The 22,424-nt window shown below is 43.4% G+C and overlaps 1 protein-coding gene across 1 annotated transcript in view; it reads right to left on the reverse strand.

The window, feature by feature from the left end:
• Positions 1–2,924: 2,924 nt before the first annotated feature.
• LOC146008322 (serine/threonine-protein kinase 17A-like) overlaps positions 2,925–22,424 on the reverse strand; it is a 52,487-nt gene continuing 32,987 nt past the window's right edge. The window contains exons 3-7 of the mRNA XM_083147501.1: positions 11,662–11,806; positions 11,319–11,445; positions 9,491–9,539; positions 8,381–8,560; positions 2,925–6,550 (exon numbers count right to left, since the gene is read on the reverse strand). Of these exons, the coding sequence (XP_083003627.1) occupies positions 6,298–6,550; positions 8,381–8,560; positions 9,491–9,539; positions 11,319–11,445; positions 11,662–11,806 (754 nt within the window). The 3' untranslated portion in view covers positions 2,925–6,297. The remainder of the gene's footprint in view (positions 6,551–8,380; positions 8,561–9,490; positions 9,540–11,318; positions 11,446–11,661; positions 11,807–22,424) is intronic.

Raw genomic sequence — 22,424 nt, forward strand, 5'->3', positions numbered from 1 at the left:
CATAGTAGTGCCTCCCTAGGAGCAACATGTTCTTCTGTCTGAATTAAACTGTGGCAATGAAGATGGTGCCGATCACTGGGACTTATATAGAGTTGGAGTCTTGCAAGAATCTGACAGCAGGATGATGACGCTCCGCCTCGATTTGAATCCGGAAATGGCGCAAAGGATTGAGAAGCCTGAGAAACGAACCTGCCCATCTCTACTTTTTAGATAGATGACAACATTTGAGGTGTTATTTGTGTTTAGAACTAGCAGCTCAAAAAACTGAAGAAACTAAGATACAAGTTGTCTTTTAATAAAGCACCAATTTAGACAGCACTGTACAGAGACTGCCTTTATTTTAAGCCCCTGTACCCATTAGAGCATTCTAGCTGATATATCTATATATATATATATATATATATATATATATATATATATATATAATTCACAATGAATTATATACACTCATTGGTGTGCACACACTGAGTGTTAGGTGTGCACAGGCACACCCAAATGCTGTGCACACCCTAATGAACACCTCCTTGCCGCTATGACGCTTCAGCTACAGGGTCTCTGGCAGCCCTCGTCCATTTGAAATGTGGTACCAACTCATGAGCCAATCAGAGCGTGTATTTTGCAGTATTAATTGTACTAGACCTTTGGCATATCACTACATACCTGTGTCATCATAGGTGTGCGCAGCACATTTCATTAGGGGGTGTCTTAGACACCCATTTGGTGCGTCTAACACCACCAATCAGACGTGTGTACCATCAGCTATTCGCACTCGCTACAATATAAAACATCTCTCAGCCACACCATAATCTTCTGCCTAGTTCAGTTTTAGGGCGGGATGTATTAAAATACATCGCCGCCCTTCGCGCCCCCCCCCCCCGCCGCGATGCAGCCGCATATGTACTAACATATGCGGCTGGCATCGCGATGCGGTGACGGAGGCCCCGCGATACCTGTACTGTGGTCTGCGAGGGGTCTCCGTCACCTCCCAGCCGGCTTCTGCTGCTTTCACGCCGGGGACAGCTAAGCAGGCTGTCCCCGGCGCTTCCTCCTCCCCCCTGCAGCCGGAAGGACGTCCGGCTGCGTTGATAGGGGGAGGAAGGGCTTACCTTCCGGGGTCCAGGAGGACCTGCAAGAAGGTAAGCCCAAGGGAGGGGGAGAGGGGGGGTCGGCGAGGCGGCGGGGTTGCGGCGGGCGGCGAAAAGAAGCCCATAGGCTTCTATAGGGTATCGCCACCCAAAGGTGGCGATACCCTTCAATGCGGTATCATTTTTGATACATTGGAAAATGCGGTAAAACCGGGGTTTTACCGCATTTTCCATTTGATACATCTCGCCCTTAATCTTCTAATTACTCTGTGTAACAGTATATGCCAATAAAGTCACAAACATATATGGATGATGCAGGTATGTAGTGATATGACAATGGTCTAGTACAAGTAACAATGCAAAACACACATAATTGATTGATGGGTGCTTGTTTTAATGTAATACCAGTTCTTAAAAGCAAAAGTATATAAGGGTGGGCACAGCATTAGGGGGTGCCTGTGCACCCCTAACACTCTATGTGCGCACACCTATGTATGTCATCCATATATGTTTTTGACTTTTTTTTGCATATACTGTTACACAGAGTAATAAGATTAAAACTGAAATAGGCAGGAGATTATGGTGTGGCTGAGAGACGTTTTATATTGTAGTGAGTGCCAATAGATGATATAGACACGCCTGATTGGCGGTGTTAGACACACCCACTGGGCAGTGTTAGACAAACCCAATAGGTGGTGTTAGACACACCCCTTTAATGGGGCACCTCCTAATAAAATGTGCTGCACATGCCTATATATATACACTGTAAGCCTAATGACCCAGCTTTAATGTTTTCTTGACACGCCATGGTGTATGGGGCCTAATAAGTTGTTCGCCGCAATTTGGTTCACTGCAGTTTGAGTGCATTTCTTTTCAGTAATTCGTTAGATATTCAGAAAAAATAGATATTATAACCAGATTGGGGTCCACTTTGTGCAGCAGCTAATACATTGTACAAATGTTATTAATTAGCTACCAGAATGAGTACACCTTTGTGTACTATCTATCATATGTGTGTCAGTATTGTATACTCCTCATTAGATATGGCTCTACATTATATGATCAACAAATATGGCTGGGTTTGAGCACCTGTATATTTTTATTTTTTGTTGACCGCTGCATAGTATTATTTTTCGTATGCTGGAATATATCACAACATTCAGTCTTGGTTAATGAACAGAGCATTATTTTACACAACAGTCCCCAAGTTAGATTGTTGGGTGCACACATAGTGGTACGTTTACTAAGATGGGATGTTGTCCATAGCAACCAATCAGATTGACCTTCTTATTTATTTAGCACGTTAGAAGATAGTAGACAGAATATGATTGGTTGCTATGGGCAACATCCCATCTTCAATAGAATGGACATCTTAATAAATGTACCCCATACTGCAGGCATTCCCAACCACGGTCCTCAAGGCACACCAACAGTGCAGGATTTAGAGATATCCAGGCTTCAGCACAGATCGTTTAATCAGAATCCCTCAGGTACTAATTAAGTCACCTCTGCTCAAGCCTGGATTTCTAGAAAACCTGCACTGTTGGTGTGCCTTGAGGACCGTAATTGGGAATGCCTGCCATACTGTATAAGCATATCAATAGTCACTGTTAGTCTGAAAGGGAAAACCAAAGTTATTTGGCTTTGATCCATTCCAGCAGCTAGTCCTTTACTGCAGGCTATTTTAAGTATTTGTTTTTCTCCCACACAAAACTGCAGTGGGAATACAGGAATTTCAGATTTGGAACAAAAATATAGAATTCCCATTTTTATGCTTTCTTGTCCTTGAAGTTGTGGGAAGTTTATCATTTATGTCACAGATCTCTTTCCCACAACTGTGGTGGCTTTAATGATCACAAAAGCAGACATACATAAATATACAAGATTTTACTTACAAAAAATGCATTATTAACAAAGTGACATTATTGCACACGGGCAAAACAAATATAATAATTCTATTATACAATAACAGATAACGTTTTTTAAAGACATAAATTCCAAAATATGAGGGTATTCAATCCATGCTGATTTTTCTCACCGACAGAAAATCAGAACTTTTTCAACGATTTTCGATTGCATGTACATTTGACATATTCAATTCAAGTGCCAAATGTTTGACTGTCAGGAAAATCGGCACGTCGGTAAACACGTGTAATTCACAGATACACGCGTTTTAGTCATAAGTGCGGCCATTTTCCACTGTTTTCCGCCGCAGATTCGACTTAAACCTGCATTGCCAGAAGAGCCGGCCGCATTGAATAGGTATGTTCAAATTTTTCAGTTGGGAATCCTATTTCTTAGGAAAGGTGAGAGTTGTCGTTGCAGTGGTTTGTAGACACCAGCATCCGAACTAGCACCCCTTGCAGTCCCTCTTAGCGCTGGACTTGCTTAGTTTTGTGCGAGTCAGTGATACTGTAAGTGCGGGTTGCAGTTGCACTTGCAAATACAATGTGGGTAACTGAATTTCCCCAAGAGATTGCACAACTATAAACAAAATTATTGGGACAATAAAAGACAAGGTAAATAGGTTTGGAATACTACTGTACAGTGATTAGGTTGTTCTACAGTAGTATGTGTATAATATCCGGTCTTTAAAACCCTGTAATGCCAGTGTAACTCTGAGAAACAATGTAAGCTTATTTATAGTATGTAATGTGAAAGTGAGTGAGTGATAAATCTGCAGCTACGTGGACCTTCTTGTGGTCATTTAATTGAAAATTAGCCTGTTTTATATGACTTTTGGTAGATTATTTGTTGTAAAATGATTTCAGCTTCACATAATCTGTGCTGACACTGCCTAAATGTATTGTATTGTATGGCACTTGCAGACTATTTCATTTGAACCTAATATAGAACTGTTATATCACTGCTGCATGACACTTTAACTCGTAGAAGTGTTCTTTTATGATTAATAGATATCACTTAGGGCCAGTTGCACTAAGCTTCAAAAGTGATAAAATGGAGAGTGATAAACAGCCAGACAATCAGCTCCTACCTGTCATGTCACAGACTGTGTTTGGAAAATATCAGGCAGGAGCTGATTGGTTGGTTTTTTATCACTCTCCCTTTTATCACTTTTAAAGCTTATTGCATTTCGCCCTTACTCTGACCAAGACGGAACAATGAATATTAGAGTTGCCGCTCATGACACTACATGCAATTGTGTAGACAAATAAAATATTTGTGTGTTTCCTATAAGAATACATAGGAGTAAGCCTGCAATACACGGTCCTTACACATGAGTGATTGCAATATTGCAGAAACTGAAAAATGATGCTGTTGGCATTGCTATTTACTATTAGAGAATGAGTAAAACTGTCACTTACAAATACTGAAGGCAGACATTGTATGTGGGTGAACCAATTTATGAGAATGCAGCCCATCAAATTACTAGGAACTGGTGCCAAATTGTGGCTGTTTACTAGTAAATGAATAGACTGTATTCTTATGAATATTCTCAGGCTAAACAATTACTTCCTCTACTGTGTATGGATGCCCTTTATTCCATTACATGTAAAAGTTAGAGATGTGCAGGCTCTGATTTACTCTGATTTCAAAGCAGGCAGGACAGTTGGCTATTAACTGTCAACAACTGTCATGTGATTTGGGATAGCCAATAATATCCTGCATTGAAATCAGAGTAAATCAGAGCCTGCACATCTCTAGCAGAAGTATATTGAAAAAGGAATATTTTTCATCATAAATGATAAAACAATCCCCTTACAACAGTAACGGACATATGTTGGATGGATTTTCTGCCCATCCACCTGTAGCACGCTCTATACTGTAATGTTTTCCTGTCCTTATCTCTAGTCTTGGAATGTTTGGAAGCATTCTGTATGTACTGTATAAATGTGGTCAGAACTCATGAAGTATCTTGCCTTGTACTGTCCAATCATGAACTCCCTTGTCAGATTAGCCATTCACATCCACCGATACCCAGAGAAACCGTGGTCTGGAGCAGAAACTGTATGCTGTCCTTGTGTACATATACGGTGATAAACTATTGAATTATTTATGGCTTCTATTATAAACACTGACCATAGAACAAAGCTTTGCTTTTTAAAGTGGAACTGTATAATTGCCACACAAAACAATGAAAGGCTTGTTCTGTAGTTGGCACATGAAAGTTAAATATATTGTTTTAACACATGCAGTAAATGACATTCTTTTTAGCAATATTCTTATTGTTTGTACAGGCTTTCCTACTGTAGAATACCTGCATGTTACAGAAACTTTCCAAGTGCAATAAACATCTTAGTAAATCCTTTTGCATACTTGCCTACCCTCTCGGAATGGCCGGGAGGGTCCCGCAAATCAGGTCCCCCTCCTGGCCCCCCGGGAAGTGGGCAAATCTCCCGCATTTTCCCCACAGCCCCTGCTCCTCCCTTCCCCGCGGTATAAAACTACGAATTTCGCGGGTCTGTGGGGAGGGGTCGGGGCTAAAATGATGCAATTTGCGGCATTTTAGCCCCTCCCCCCATCCACGGACCCGCAAATTGATGCGGCTGTCTGTTGTGGGACGGAGCTTGGTGATGTCAGCCTTGCCCCTCCCCCAAAACAAAGCCTCTTCCCACCCTCCTTTCACTCCTCTCCAGGCTTTTCCCGGAGAGGAGTTTAAAAAAGTCAGCATGTATGTCCTTGTGGGACTTTAAAACAGATAGAATGAAGGACTAGATACGGAGATGTTTAAGCCTGCATCCACTGTCCCGATTTGGCCTGTTTTCTTTAGATTCAGATGGATCTGACTGATCAATCTGAAATAAAGAGCCAGCTGGATCCATAACCATGAATATGCACAGTCCAGGATGCAGATATTGGGAACTATGTTTAGGTTTCAGTGCTGTCCACAGGTAGCTGTAACAATATGTTGACAGAGGTTTCCATTACATTTTAAGATGAATGAAAAATACATATGGGGGCCTGCTTTAGCCTCCTTTTACACTCATGAAAATGGACAAATATCAGGCTCCGTATCCGTAGCTAACAGGTCACCCTATAAACAGAAAAGCATCAGATATTTTCCACAGGCAACAAGGCAGAAAAAAAGCTGTAAAGTCTTGGCTAAAAAAAAGCCATTAAGACAACTAAACCAAGCTTCTTGAAGGGACCCGTATCAGTTCTTGACAGATAGACACTTAATAAGTGTATCTCCAAAGGAAGCATTGATGAATTGAACCCGCTTTGGTTTTCACCAGTAAGTGTCTCTCGGTTAACACACAACTTCAGGCTGAATTTCTGTCAGTGCTGCAAACTGATTTCTTACACCTTTGAGCTCAGTCTCTATGGTTTCCCGACATGGACAGTGCACAGTGTAGGAGGCCAACAACACAATTTCTTCTGTAGCCTCAGAGGTCTCCAAATCGCTTTCCTTCTGCTCAAATTTCTTGTTCTGCAGAGACTCAGGCTCTTGGTATGTGGATAACCATGCGTGCTTAAGACACTGATCAGCATGAGCACGCTTCCTGCATAGAGAGGTGGTTTAATAAGATTAATGACACAGCACTACATATATTTTAAATTACATTTCAAAATGTACTATCATCATGTTAAAGTACTAACTGTATGTTAGTACAGGTCGAGTATCCCGTATCCGAGTATCCGTTATCCGAATTATTCCGAAATACGGACATTCCAGAAAGTGAAAAAAAAATTTTTTTTTGCTAAAAACTCACTGGGGACATTTGTAACAGCATCACTGGGGACATGATATGTAACTGGCACTATATATGTGCAAGACAATGATTGCTTGGCATTCAAATTCAGTGCTGAGATAGTACACACATTTTGTTTCACGTTTTGAAACCTTGTTTTTTGAACAATTAAAATATATTTGTGTGTATTTTATGTGGTAATAAAATATATTTGTGTGTATATTATGTGTTTATACAGCATACATGCAAGATACTTCAAAATACATCATTGAAATATTAAAATATTCCGAAATACGGAATAATCCGTTATCCAAAATTCTCCTGGTCCCGAGCATTTTGGATACGGGATACTCAACCTGTACTAAAGTATTAACTGTATTCAGTACAGTACTTTCATTGGATTATTTCCACTATAAATGTATAGAAAATAAAAAATAAACCTTTACACTTTTTAAGTTAATCCTTTGTCAAATAGCTTTTACCCAGAGCAGAAAACAGTAATGTTGGCCATACACAGAAGGAATCTGCTCCAGGACTCCAGTACGGAGCATCAACGTCACTTTCCTTTTTTACAGTATTACTTTTAGTTTTATACTGGGGCCTGTTAACGTGGTCAAAAGAATGACCTCACATAATAATTTTAACTTAATGATCCATCTGATGTGGCCATCTATATGTAACCAGTTTATTGGCTTCCAGCTGTTGTCACATTGGCCCTTCTTCTAGTTGATTTGGATGGATGCATATTTCGAACAAGAATCAAGTGTTCTTAATCCCACCTACCATACGGATCGCTCACACCGTCCGAATGTGGTAAGATGCTGAGCAAACGGACCGCGAGTGGTTGTTTCATGTGAACACCTCCTCCATCTGTGGGAACCTCCCCCATCCTCCGATGGTCGCTGACCCTCGAATGATGGACCGAGCGGTCAGCCAGCACCGAGTGCTCCAGACCATTCGGACATTTTTCTGTATGAAAGCAGGGATATGGGCGGGCAGCTGACATCCGGCTATGTCAGCAGTCCACCCCCCCACACGTGCATCACGGCCACATTACCACACGTATGCCCAGCATTTTCATGGGAACGCCCATGAAACGCGGGGCGTACGCATATGGTAATGAGCCAAAACAGCCCTTCACGCCCCTCTCCACCCCCTGCTCGGATGGGTCCGACCAATCATTTTCTGCATGGTATTCACACCGTGTTCGGACATGCGAGGAATTCACACATGTGCAGAAACGCCTCTGCACATGCGCAAACACCAAACATCGGCCGTCCGAACGCACACTCAGCGGTCCGACTCAATCAGAATAAGGGCCATTATGCCTTTGTTCTAGAATACTCTGGTAAATTTTAATAAGATATATTAAAATATTAAGAACGTTGCTCCTATACCCCTAACCTTTCTTCTGTACAATTACATATGTGAGAAGTGCTTTCAGTTGGCAACATTTGGTGTTAGGGCATGCTTTATAGTTGCGTGCCATGTGTTCTGGTCTGCTAAATATGAACTGTCAAGTATAAATCTTTCTAGGAATTCAGACAAGTAACTCAGATTTACCTAATATTCTACACTGCAAATAGACATCTCCAGAAGTGAAAGTTATCTCTTATCACACCAGTCCTTTGAACTACTTACCTGGGGTTCTTAATGAGCAGAGACTTGATGAAGTCCACAGCCTGATCAGAGATCCCCTCAAACTCTTCCTGGGAGTACTGAATGTCCACTTGGGAGATGTTCAGGAATGTCTCTTGCTTAGTGTCTCCCAGGAATGGTGACACTCCAGTAAGCATGACGTATGTCAGGACACCGATGCTCCTGTGCCACAAACCCATACAATAAGTTAAAAAATCTTAACCCAACAAGCTGATATGTTTATACAAGCTAGAGCAGTATTAATTCAACCATTTAAATTGATCTGAATATCGGTAACTTCGAAAGCTAGTCTGCTACCTTTTGTGTTTGTGCATGTGTGAGAAAGAGATGTAGTTTTACTCTCTGCCAGCAGATGGCAGTGTTTCAGAGACTCACGGACACTAGACATATATATAGATGATATGCACATTGCAGTATTAGTAATATGGATAATAAAATGTACAGATCTTTCCTATATTCATTCGCTAAAAAGAACTACATTGAATTTTTATTAAATATATTATTTGAAGGAAAAAATAGTCCCTTATTTTTGAGGTTTCCTAATAGTTTGCAGACGAAAATGAAGCAAAATAATAATTTAAAGAAAAACAGAACGAATGTGTGTTAAAAAACTTGCCCACTGCTAAAAGTAATCAGTGCTCCAGTGTATATATTGTACACTGCTTATATTCAGCTATATTGCACCAATTTATAGTATATAATGCAATTCATCTTAACTTCCTTCCCTGTACGAGTGTGATAACATGCCTTCCTCCTTTGCCCTATGATAAAAAGAATTGCAATGTTTCCATTGGCCCCTGAAAACTATGGGGTTGACGTATTAATCAGTGATGAAAGTGGAGGAGCGGATCAGTGGTGAAGATTCCTATTGCAACTAATCAGCTTCTACTTATCATTTTATAGAATGCACTTGATAACTGCTACCTGAAAGCTGAATGGTTGCTCTGGGCATCTTCTCCACTGGTCCATTTTGCTATTTTCACTGCTTGATACATTAACCATTATGTCTCCTGATTCTAATATACAGGGGCTCATAGTGCTGGTTTAGTTCAGAGATATTCCTACATTAAAGAAGACTTTGTTTACACTTACCACATGTCTGTTGCTGTGCTGATCGGTTCATAGTTGAGCACCTCAGGAGCTAAAGTTAATAGAAGAAATTATTGATGATTTTCAAATGTGTAACACAACAAAGCTGTCACCATCTAATTTATCACTATCACATGAAAAGTCCATGGTCCATTTCCCTATACAGTACACTTGTCCATAGGTGCTGATTTATGTTTTTGCTGGTAGCTGCTCAAGCCAAAAATAGTGGCTTCATGGGGAAGGGGTGTGGCCACAAAATAATACCAATTTATATTATGGAGCACAGTTATCTCCAATACTCAAATTACGGCAACACAGTTCCACATACAGATGGGGCAGGCCTCTTCCTTGCTGGTGAATCGCCAGAACGTCAGCGCTGGTGATCAGCCAGCAGCCTGCCTCACCGTCTGACTGAGACGCGCGTGCGTCTCACGCGCACGCGCGTCTCAATCTCAGGGAGACGGACAGGGTTAGGGGGGGGGTGCGGGCAGGCGGTGGGGACCCCGGGTTACCGCCGACAAGCCGGCGGTGACCCAGGGGAGCGGCTGGAAGCGCCGTCGGAAGGGGACGCGCGCAACTCTCGTGCGCGCGCGTCGCCTTCTCGCTATGCAGATGCCGCTGGCGGGGGATGGCGGCTGGCGTCGCCATCACCATCCCCTGCCAAGATGGGACCTGCCCCATCTGTACATAAATGCCCCCACAGTGCAGGTACTCCGCGGACAGAATACATACTGTTTACCAGGTGGTGGGTCCAGCGATGTGGGTGCTGCAGCCGCAAATTAGAAACGTAATATTCTGGCCCAGCAGCGCGACTCGGGCCCGTGGGTGCTCATCAATTTCCGTGTGTGCTCGGGCCTTTGAGCACCCACATAATCGCCACCTATGCACTTGTCTGTACAGATGATTGGAGCTTATGCAGAGTTGGAGCAAAGCAATAAAAGAGCAAATCTGCCCAACAACACCATGCTGCACTGCAGATGGGGAAATATAAAAGGAGCAGATATTTTTATATTTCTGAGGGGAATGTCATAGCTCAAGCCTAAATTTCACTGTCCAGTATTTGTGGGTTATATGCAAAAGCAGCTTACACGGTAGCAAATCTGCTCCTTTTTGCTATGCTCACAACTCTGTGTATGCCCCAATATGCATTGCACATATAAAGCAGATATATGTATAGTGTTTTTGCACTATCATTTTTTCATGGAGTAATAGAGTTCATGGCAGTATTCATGTGATAGGCTATATAAAAAAATGGCAGCAAATGGCAGCATGAGCTTGTATTATAATAAATGAATCATCTGTTGTTGACAACATATTTACTTACGCCCTCATCTTGTGCAATCTTGCATATGTGTAATAAATCAAATACAGGTTCAGCACCGATTACCCACCACCTCTTTTAATCTAGACACATCAGGCACTGGGGGAGTCAGGTATTGTGTAGTGGCCCCTGTACTCAACAAGGGTAGGCCTTGGTTCTCAGGGGCTGATAATTGGCAAGTGGTCTAGGCTTGTAGCTTATCTAGGAATAGGTTTATTCACCTTGGTGTTGTGTACGATACTCCAGTGAGTATTTTGTATATGTGGTTGGATACAGTCTCTGTGATAGATTAGGGATGCGGTACACTTATACGGTGTCCCTGCCAAACTATGTTGACATAGCCACCCAAAAAAAAACGTGAAAACCCCACTGTGACTTTTTCCATGTCGACCTTTTGACCATGTCCACCTTTTCCATGTGGTTGACCTACTGATTGTCAACCTTATTAGTGTGGACCCTATAACCCATACCCGATGCTGGCTATGTCACCTGTAACTGTTTTACACTTACCTACATACTCTGGGGTCCCCAGAATTTCTCGCACCTCTTTAATGCTGTCTACCTGCCTGGACAGGCCAAAGTCTACAATACGGATCTCACCCAGTGGATTACTGCTCGTGAGCAGGATATTCTGTGGCTGTAACGGAAATGATTCCAGGATTAGAAAATACAGAATCAAATGGGTAAAGACAGACATGCATAGAACGGATCCTCCATTCCTATTCATTATTCCTATTCCTAACACATTATCAACAAGTCCGTGATCAGATCTATAACCAGACAATAAGATAATCAGCTTCTTTTGACCATCACTCATACTCAAGTTAGTTTCTGCACTATCAAACACCTTTACCTTTAAGTCCAGATGAACTACATTGTTTCGGTGCAGGTACAACACCCCATGCAGGATTTGTTGGATGAGCCGAATGACATCCTTCTCTGTGAAAGCTTCATCTTGATCTGCCACACACTGATTAAAGATTTCTCCACCTGCCGCACTGAGAGAGAACATATGGAATAGTGAAATAACCACATATAGCTATTATTATTATAACGGTTATCAGATGATGATGACAATGTGCTATAATGGTCACCTTGTACAGGCGGAGGCACCATGGAGCTGCCCAGCTCTTGTGAAAAGACAGTCCTAGAATGCCCTACAGTTTACAACAGTTTGGACAACCACAGGGTGTCATTCCCTGGGCTAATATACTGTATATTTAAAAAAAAAAACAAGAACACTTTCCAAAACCAGCATAAATAATAGCGCTCTGCATATTTATAAAACAATGAACAAAATGTACATCTGCACTATTTTACCATATTAAGAGGCCCATTTATCAACAAGCGATAAAACTCATTGTGAACATGACAGTTAGGAGGTGAACAGGTACTCTTTACTTAGAAGGGCGCACATCATGGCCATCTCGGGCATTGAATGCACTAAAAAATCGGGTGCGATGCGACCGACGAGATGCCCGAGATTTCCCATAGGGAACAATGTTAAATGTCTCAATTGACCCGATTTTCCTGTTCAATGCCTCAATTGACCCAATTTTTCCATAGGAAACAATGTTAAATGGGCCACAGAGGCCAAATAGGCACCCTGAAGTGAATAATGGCCACCCGAATTGTTAACGCCACCCCACGATCAACGTCAACCCGAAGCGTGGCGAGCGCAGCGGTACGCGTCCTACGACCTTTTCATACCCCCACTATCCACGTCGGCGTGGAGTTGAGAATAGAAAGTGTGGCGAGCGCAGCGAGCCACCAAGCCCGAAGCGCGGCGAGCGGACGCGCGGATACCTTCACAGGTATCCGCGTCCCCTCGCGGGCTTCACAGCTGTCCGCGTACCCTCGCGGGGCTCGCCACGCTTCGGGCTCGGTGGCTCGCTGCGCTCGCCACACTTTCTATTCTCAACTCCACGCCGACGTGGATAGTGGGGGTATGAAAAGGTCGTAGGACACGTACCGCCGCCCCTCGCGGGCTCGCTGCGCTCGCCACGCTTCGGGTTGACGTTGATCGTGGGGTGGCGTTAACAATTCGGGTGGCCATTATACACTTCAGGGTGCCTATTTGGCCTCTGTGGCCCATTTAACATTGTTTCCTATGGAAAAATCTGGTCAATTGAGGCATTGAACAGGAAAATTGGGTCAATTGAGACATTTAACATTGTTCCCTATGGGAAATCGCGGGCATCTCGTCGGTCGCATCGCACCCGATTTTTTAGTGCATTCAATGCCCGAGATTTTTTACTAACGATGCCCACGATCAAAATCGTGGGCGCCGTTCTAAGTAAAGAGTACCGGTGAACACATTACAGTTAGGAGGCTCATTTAACATACGCAATGAGTTTTATCATCCGCCATGCGTTTTATCACTCGTTGATAAAGGAGCTTCCTCATGTGCAATTAACCAAATAAAAGAAATGTGGGTGTTTTTTTTTCCGGCGGGGAGCTGATCACATGTATTGTATATGCTTATAGATAATATGTAACAAGGATTGTAAAGTACAAACTAGACTATAGCTAAGGTTACATTATTGTTATGGGAGCAGCTTGCAGTTTTGATACACAGAATGATCATCTCTTTCTTGAAAACATATAGCCTTTGGCTACTAATACAGGTTGTACACCTTTTGAAATGACAGTGTAAACAGATTGGGGAGGGTGAGTACAGAACAATCTGTGACTTTACAATTCCTAACTAACACAAACACGTTCAGTCTTGTCACTCGGTTTTGCCATGGGCTGTAATATGTAGTGAACAGTTCTGTGTCACCTGGCAGATATATAAACTGCATCATAAGCTCCCCATCAATTCGGGGAATAATAAATGCATATGAGAAGCTAGCCCAGGGCTGTAAACTGTCCCAGGTCTTCCTCTTTCAAAATCAGAGTTGCAAATAGAACAAAAATAAATGATAAGTTGAGTGTGGGATGAGCAGTTTGCTATATACGGAACATGAAGAGATATTGCTGTTCATTGCAAAATTTGGGTATTTAAGGCTTATTATTTGTAAGAACCCAGTGAAAATGGATGTTTTTAGGGTATATCTCTGATCAACGGACCCCATGGGTTAAACAGGCAAATGAAGTCTCGAGAGCCATTTAATTGTATATGTCACTGTTATTAGTACTCCTTAGCCCAAGGAAAAAACATATATTTTTTTTACTATATAGTACAGTATTAATTTAGCTATAAAGGCTTCAATTTATCAGGCTTACACCAGGTAAATATGCCGTATGATTAAAGTAAATTATATTTTGATCATGAAGGGCAGCAAGGAAGGTGTAATGGTTAGCAATACGGGTTGGGATCATTAGGTCGACATGGGAAAAGGTCGACAGGGGTCTGGGTCGACATGAGAAAAGGTCAACATGGTTCTAGGTCGAATAGTCATTAGTTTGACAGCTCGTTAGTTCGACAGATCATTAGTTCGACAATGTCTAGGTCGACAGTGAAAAGGTCGACATAGGGTTTTTCACTGTTTTTCAATGTCAACACAGTCAACTTCGACACAGTTTAAAGTGCACCGCATCCCCTCGCATCGCTCGCAATGCATCAGGCACACCATTTTATTCTCCCACCACGCCCTAGTGGATAGTAGGGCATGAAATACTGCCTGTCGGTACATGTCGGCTAAAAAAACAGTGCAAACCCCATTTCGACCTTTTGACTGTCGACCTAGACATTGTCGAACTAATGACCTGTCGAACTAACGACCTGTCGAAGAAATTACCTTTCGACCTAGAACCATGGCAAGCTTTTCCCATGTCGACCTCTTCCCATGTCGACATAATGATGTCGACCTAATGACTGTCGACCATCATGCTGTAGACCAAATGACCGCATCCCAGCAATACTGCCTCATAGAACTGAGGTAATGGGTGTCATTCCCACCATGGCCCTAACTGTTTGGAGTTTGTATATTCTCCCCGTACTTACGTGAGTTTCCTCCGGGTACTCCGGTTAAATCCCACAATCCAAAAATATATACTGGTAGGTTAACTGTCTTCCAACAAAATTAAACCAAGAGTGAATGTGTGTGCGTGTTCATGTGGTAGGGAATATAGATGGTAAGCTCCACTGGGGCAGGGACTGATGTGAGTATTCAAATATTCTCTGTAAAGCGCTGTGAAATATGTGAGCGCTATATAAGAAACTGATTATAAATAAATAATGAAGAAGTGCTTTGCAGCTTATGCTACCCATATACTTATGTGATAGGATTCGATGCGACATCGAAGTGCGATGTCCATCGAATTGGATCGCATCTCATAGTGCAGAATTTGCCCCTTTTCAGCACCCGATGTTGCATGCGATCTTGCTGTGGCACATCAGGTTCTGGAAGAGGGCGGGCAGAGGGCAGTGAAGTAGGGTTGTGCTAGAAGTAACATTAGCGGCCGATAGGGGGTCAGAACAGCGTCAGAATTCCAAAAATGTTGTTTTTTTTTTAAACTGGGCAGGCTCTGATTTGCTGGGAGAGCTCAGAGGGCTGCCCAGTGTTTTAAACAATTGTTCCACCACTGCTGATTTTTAATTTATTTTTTATTTATTTCTAGCACTAGCCAACTCCACGGCCCTCTGTCCGCCCTCTTCTATGCCGCCAGCAGTCCCTTCGGCCCCCTCTCCCCAAACCCCATGCTGCCGAAAGCATTCCCTCCACCCGCAGATTGCAGTTGTGCAATCGGATGTGGTTAAAAACCACATGCAATCGCTCCTGCAATTCAAAAGATATTATGTGCAGCACATACTATCTATCAACATGACAATCGATGGTGGGCCCACGCATTGTGTTGAATGGTCCCTTTAAAATGCATATAATCATTTGATTTATCGGCCAGATGTGGTCAAAATCGAATGATTGCATGCAATATCTCACAAGTGTATGGGCAGTATTACAAAGAGAGTTTTGACTGTGGAGAGCAGTCACGGTGACCTCAGGGCTCTCCATAGGGTGACTGCTTTAGTATTCACTGCTCCCTCTGCAAAGTTACTGAACAACTATACCGTAATTTTCCAATGTCACAGTTACAAATGTCAAACAAAGGCCTCCTTACACCTAACCTACTGCATTATACCTCCAGGGAACTTAGCATGCCTCTGACACCAAGGTACATTCCAATAATTGCTTGAGGAACGATACACCTAACAATATTCTTCAAAGCCTCTGAACTCTCAGAAGTGAGCCTTTGTAGTATTCTTTTTTCTGCAGTGTATTCATATTTATGGGTTTGGGGGTTATTCTGGTTGATTCGCTCACAGGGCACGCGAATGGATGTTACACAGTAATATCCATTTGCAGGCCAGGGGGGGCACCCACATCTTTCGATGCTCTGAGCAACTTTACATATGCGTGAAGTGGGCGGGCAGGTGACATCACCGTGCACGCAGCGTGGCGAGCACAGCGAGCCCACACGGGGCTTTGTTGCTCTCGCCATGCTGTCTGGGTCCAGCCAGTTGGGATCCCGACGTTGGGCTAATGACTGTCGGGATCCCGACTGTCAGAACCCTATACCACAATCTATGACATATGCTGCAGTTTGAAGTTTTTTTCATTTTTTTTTGTTGGTGAACTGCCAAATATTTTTCTCAGAAGGATTACATTTAACCCTGCCCTTCAGGCTGAATTACTTCCTCAGCTTTGCTTGCAGAACCCCACAGTCTTCTAGTGGAAACATTTGTTTGTTTCATTTTGTGTTACATAGAAAGGCTTTTTGAAACTCCTCTAGCTTTTTTAATGTTTTATATTAGTGCCCACATGGATAAAAGTGGTGCAGTGCCAGACCTTTTGTGTGTCTATATATATATATATATATATATATATATATATATATATATATATATATATATATATATATATATCTCAAAACACCTTGATAAAGGGGTTTTGTGGCCCCGAAATGTTGGTCTCTTTTGACATTAAAAGTTTGATTATCTTTCACCAATCCTGAGGAGTGCCGCTGCTTGCTTGGATTAGACTGTTATATTGTTTGTTTTATATATATATATATATATATATATATATATATATATATATATATATATTTATATATATATATCCATATATATATCTATCTATATATATACAGAAAAGAAAGGGAGGTCAGTGCCAAATAATATAACAGGAGGAAGAGCTGGGTGCCTAATCTAAGAGATACTCCCCCTACTACTGTTTAGGGGTGTCTGCACGGGTCCTAGAGAGACAGTGGTGTACTGTCTCTATCGGAGAAGAGTTATTGTGAAAAATGTTAAGAACCCGGCGACTACAGTAAAAGATATATATATATGAATAGGCTTTCTGATAAAAAAAATGTTACATTTATTTTACACAGGAAAATACAACAATCAATAGAATAAGGGTCGGGATATCTCTAAAAAAAAAAATTTCATAAACAATGAAGTGCTAGATATATAAAAAAAAGGACAAAAAAAGGTACTCTTTACTTAGTTGGGCGCCCACGATCTCCATCGCGGGCGTCGTGGGTAAAGAAATCGCGGTGATCGCGGGCGTCGTGGGTAAAGAAAACGCGATGCCCGCGATCTCCCATAGGGTTCAATGTTTAATTTAGTGCTGCCCGCGATTTTACATTCAATGCTTCAATGGCCGCGATTTGGCCATAGGAATCAATGTTAAACGGGCTACAGAGCCCAAATAGGCACAATTAAAACTTAAATGTCCCCCCAAATTTGTTACGCCACCCCACGATCCACGCCAACCCGAAGCGTGGCGAGCGCAGCGAGCCCGCGAGGGGCGTCGGTACGCGTCCTCCGACCTTTTCATACCCCCACTATCCACGTCGGCGTGGAGTTGAGAATAGAATAGTGTGGCGAGCGCAGCGAGCCCGAAGCGTGGCGAGCGCAGCGCGCCCCGCGAGGGGACGCGGATACCTTCACAGGTAAACGTGGCCCTACGCGGGCTTCACGTGTATCCACGTACCCTCGCGGGGCTCGCTGCGCTCGCCACGCTTCGGGCTCGTTGGCTCGCTGCGCTCGCCACACTATTCTATTCTCAACTCCACGCCGACGTGGATAGTGGGGGTATGAAAAGGTCGAAAGGGGCGTCACGCCGCCCCTCGCGGGCTCGCTGCGCTCGCCACGCTTCGGGTTGGCGTGGATCGTGGGGTGGCGTTACAAATTTGGGGGGACATTTAAGTGTTAATTGTGCCTATTTGGGCTCTGTAGCCCGTTTAACATTGATTCCTATGGCCAAATCGCGGCCATTGAAGCATTGAATGTAAAATCGCGGGCAGCACTAAATTTAACATTGAACCCTATGGGAATTTGCGGTGATCGCGGGCATCGCGTCGCGGCCGTTAATGTACTGCCCGCGATGCCCGCGATCACCGCGATGGGCGCCCAACTAAGTAAAGAGTACCCAAAAAAAAATATATATATGCTAAAAAATATATATATGCACCATTAGACGGATAGAAATATTAAGAGGCAGTAAATATTTATATAAATCTTTTACTGTAGTCGCCGGGTTCTTAACATTTTTCACAATATCTATCTCTATATCTATATATATATATATTGATATAGTATCCCAGGGCGGATGTCACTCAGAATAAAAAACAGACAAAGCAAGCGTCTATAGCCAACGTTTCAGGGCTTCAGCCCTTTTATCAAGACTTAAGAATACAGACATATATATAGTGAACAAAACTGGGTATTGGCTGGACGTTTATGTCACTTTATCACCATTGCATTTATCTCTTGTTAAGGCTTAATACATCTGCCCCATTGTCCCTTATGGCACTTTCTCTGTCCCTGCTGCTGCCACTCTCTCTCTCTCTCTCTCCCTCTCTGTCCTTGCTGCCAGATTCCCTCTGTTTAAGCTGCCTGTCCCCCTCTCTGTCTGTGCTGTAACTCTCCCTCAATGTCCGTGCTGCCACTCTCCCTCTCTGGGCAGTATTCAATGTGAAAGTTCTCTGTGCATGGAGAGCGTTTTATTTCGCTCTCCATGCACTCTCCGTGTTTTAGCGGAGATTCTCCGTGTTCCGGAGCCTCCTGCTCCCACTATTCAATGTGGCTGATGCTCGCCGCCACTCGCGGCGAGTCTTAACCCCTGCAGCGGACGAGCGTCCGCGGCAGGGAGCTTTCAGGGAGCCGGGGGACGGAAGCAGCCAGAGAGATTAAAGTCTCCCTGGCTGCTCCAGAGGAATGTGGAGGGTAGGGGGGCTCCCCTGGACCCAGGCAGCACAGGCTGCCCCCCCCTATAGCCAGCGGGGGACCCAGTATTCCCTGCACCCGATCGTGCATATTAACGATCGGGTGCAGTGAATATATGAATATCTAATGAGCGGCTCGAGCGCTCCGGCCCCCTGCTGGCTGCACTGTGTAAAAAAAAAAAAAATTAAAAAAAATATTTTTTTTAAAATTAAATATATATTCATGTGCTATAAGCACATGAATAAAAATAACATGCCCCTTCACAGAAAAAAAACCCTGATTTTTTTTACACCAAAATAAAAAAAAAAACCTTTTAGTTTAAAAGTTCACATTCCAGCTCTCCATCAAAAGATGGAGAATTGCTACACGGAGAGAGACGGAGAGAGACGGAGAAAATCACTTAGAAAGACGGAGAATATTTCACATTGAATAGGGTTGCTCGCTTTTGGAGAGCAAAATGCTCCGTCCAAGGCGAACAAAGCACAAATTCTCCATAAAACACGGAGAACTTTTTTCATTGAATACTGCCCTCTGTCTCTCTATCCCTGCTGTCTCTCTCTGTCACTCTTGTGGACAAGTCTTTACTACTACTGCATTGAAATTGTTTATTGTATGTTTCCCACCAAAGTGACACTTGTCTGAGAGTTTCCATGTGTGGGATTCCAGACAAAACATCTTCTTGGAAACACTGTAAGCTGTTTGTCTATGGCCTAGTACAACAATTTATTTCACTGCTATTGCAGTCTTTCAAGTGAAAGACCCTCAAACAGCAAGAAATGAATGGGTTAATCTGCTTCCTGGCTGCGATAAGATGCATTTATGAGAATTTATTGTCTCAGCGCATTCCATGTTCAGGGGCCTGTAAGTCCCATTTACTATCCACACAAGCGACTAACGAGCTCAGAAGGCCTACTGACAAAGAAATAACTAAAAACATCATTTCCTCACAGTCCCTCTCATCTGTACCACCAGATGGTTTATATACGTCATGGCAAAAAAATATCAAATAATAAGCCAGAAATTCTTTTGGTAGGTAATCTCCAGTACAATTTACACAGCACCTGGATTTCCATTTAGAACATCAAGTCAACTATGCAAGTTGCGCTAAATATCCACTCTGTGGTTTTTAAAAGGAATTTTATAATTGTATTTACCTATAATCTAGCTTTTTGTTTCCTGATTATGTCATATTTTTACAGCTTTATCCTTGATGATCCTTTTTCTTCAATTGTATAAACTTTCAACTTGCTCATTACTAGGCCAATCAAAGCATGTATCTGCAAGGTTATATGGTAACATGGTCAAAAGAATGACACTTCTCATGACCACATCAAAACACACCTTATGGATGCTAACAGTTAAATGACTATGTACATAGAGATAGATGTATTAAAAAAGGCATCTAAATAATGGGTTGGGTATGAAATCCCAGCTGTCGGGATCCCGGCAGTCAGAATGCAGGCATCGGGATGCTGACAGTCAGAATCCCAACGGATCTTGGAATTTTTACCTTACCCCTAATTCTACCCCAAACCCACTCCTCCGTCTGCATCCTAATAACTTCCTTCCTTACCCTAGCATCCCAATCCCAACAGCCCAACCCTCGTCCTGGTGCCTAGTCCTAACCCCAAGGACAGTACGTACTTTTGGGATCCAGAGGTATTCTGGCCCTCGGTATCCTGCTGCCATTAATCTGACTGTTGGGATACTGAACCAAAATAATTAATATGCTACGTCAGTCAGGAAACAAACTGCCTCCACCACTGTAAGAAGGCAACAGTCAATTCTACCCCTTTCACACAGCAAATTCTGGGTCGCACCTGGGATTTGGTCACGGGTCCGTCCCAGGAGCAACCCGGCATTTGAGAGGTGAAGATTCCACAGCCACCCAGCAGTAAGCCAGTGACGTCTTTGGGAGGGAGGGGCAGAGCAGCGTCATGTCACTGGGTGGTGGGGGAGAAGGCAGCATTTGGAGCTGACGTTGGCCTCCTCCCTATAGTGTGAATGGGATTCGGATCCCTTGACCCGGGTTATCTATGCACACTGCCCCGCAGCCCAGGTCCGACCCTGGTAAAACCCTTCTTTTAACCCAGGTCAGATTGTCGGGTTGTTGGACACAGAATTTTTCAAAAGGCCCTTTCAAACTGCACAATGACCCTACAACAACCCACGTCAGACCTGGGTTATTTGTACGGTGTGAAAGGGGTAGTACTAGCTAATCAGCTTCAACCTTACATTTTACTGGCTAGGTTTGAAAGATGACAGAAGCGGATTGGTTGGTACTTTATCTCTCTTAATTGTATCTCTCTTTAAACTTGGATAAATACCACCTTAAACTCTATTTTCACTGGCAGATAAAAATAACTGTTTGACAAAAATGGGGTCAGATGTGGTATTATTTTTATGAAAATAGTGGCACATATGCTTTACAGACATACAGTACTTTATGATTTCCAAATAAGGTGCTTATTGCAATTTTCTAGACAATGTCTGTGAACTGGGCAGGATGTGGTTACCTGTGAGCATCTGACAGAGGTACATATGTAAGGTTCCCAGAAAGGAACTACGACAATTTCTGATAGATGTGTTTTGAGGTTGCTTGCAATTTGTAGTCACGGCAGTATGTACACATTGGCCTGTAGCACCTGTCTGGATCTCAGGGAGCATTTCCATTGAAAAGATCACATAGCGTGTGATGTCTCCAATATGAATGGGATTATTTGCTATAATTGCTCAGAATGGAAAATATGTGCTAAAATCATACTAATTGCACATGTGCTTTCATTGCCCAGCTTGCTCTGGGTAGATAAGCACTGGCGGGTAGGGTGAATTTAATGCATGCTGTGGCCCTTATTCTGGTCGGTGCAGATATATCCGCGTGCGTTCGGGCCGCCGATGTTTTGTGTCTGCGCATGTGCAGAGGCGTCTCTGCGCATGTGCGAGCGGGGCGTACGGCCAAATCCCACATGATATGTGAACACTCCGAACAGGGGGTGGAGAGGGGCGTGAAGGGCTATTTGTGCTCATTACCATATGCATACGCCCCGCGTTTCATGGGCGTTCCCATGCAAATGCTGGGCGTACGTATGGTAATGCGGCCGTGACGCACGTGTAGGGGGCGGACATATGACATCGCCGGATGTCAGCTGCCCGCCCAGAATCCTGCTTTTGCACGGAAAAATGTCCGTGTGGTCTGAGGTTGCGGGAGCTGGTGGACCACTCGGTCCTGCATTCGATGGTCTGCGACCATCAAATGATGGGGGAGGTTCCCTTAGATGGAGGAGGCGTATTCCGTGAAAAATACATGTGCGGTCCGTTCGGCCACCTTCTTACCGCGTACGGACGGAGTTGGCGATCCGTATGGAAGGCGGGGTTTCGCACGCACGGTCCTGGCCGCATAATCGGATCCGGCCGCACCGATCAGAATAAGGGCCTGT

The sequence above is a fragment of the Crinia signifera genome, chromosome 6 (genome assembly GCF_055691185.1).
Source record: "Crinia signifera chromosome 6, ASM5569118v1, whole genome shotgun sequence".
NCBI classification, from domain to species: Eukaryota; Metazoa; Chordata; class Amphibia; order Anura; family Myobatrachidae; genus Crinia; species Crinia signifera.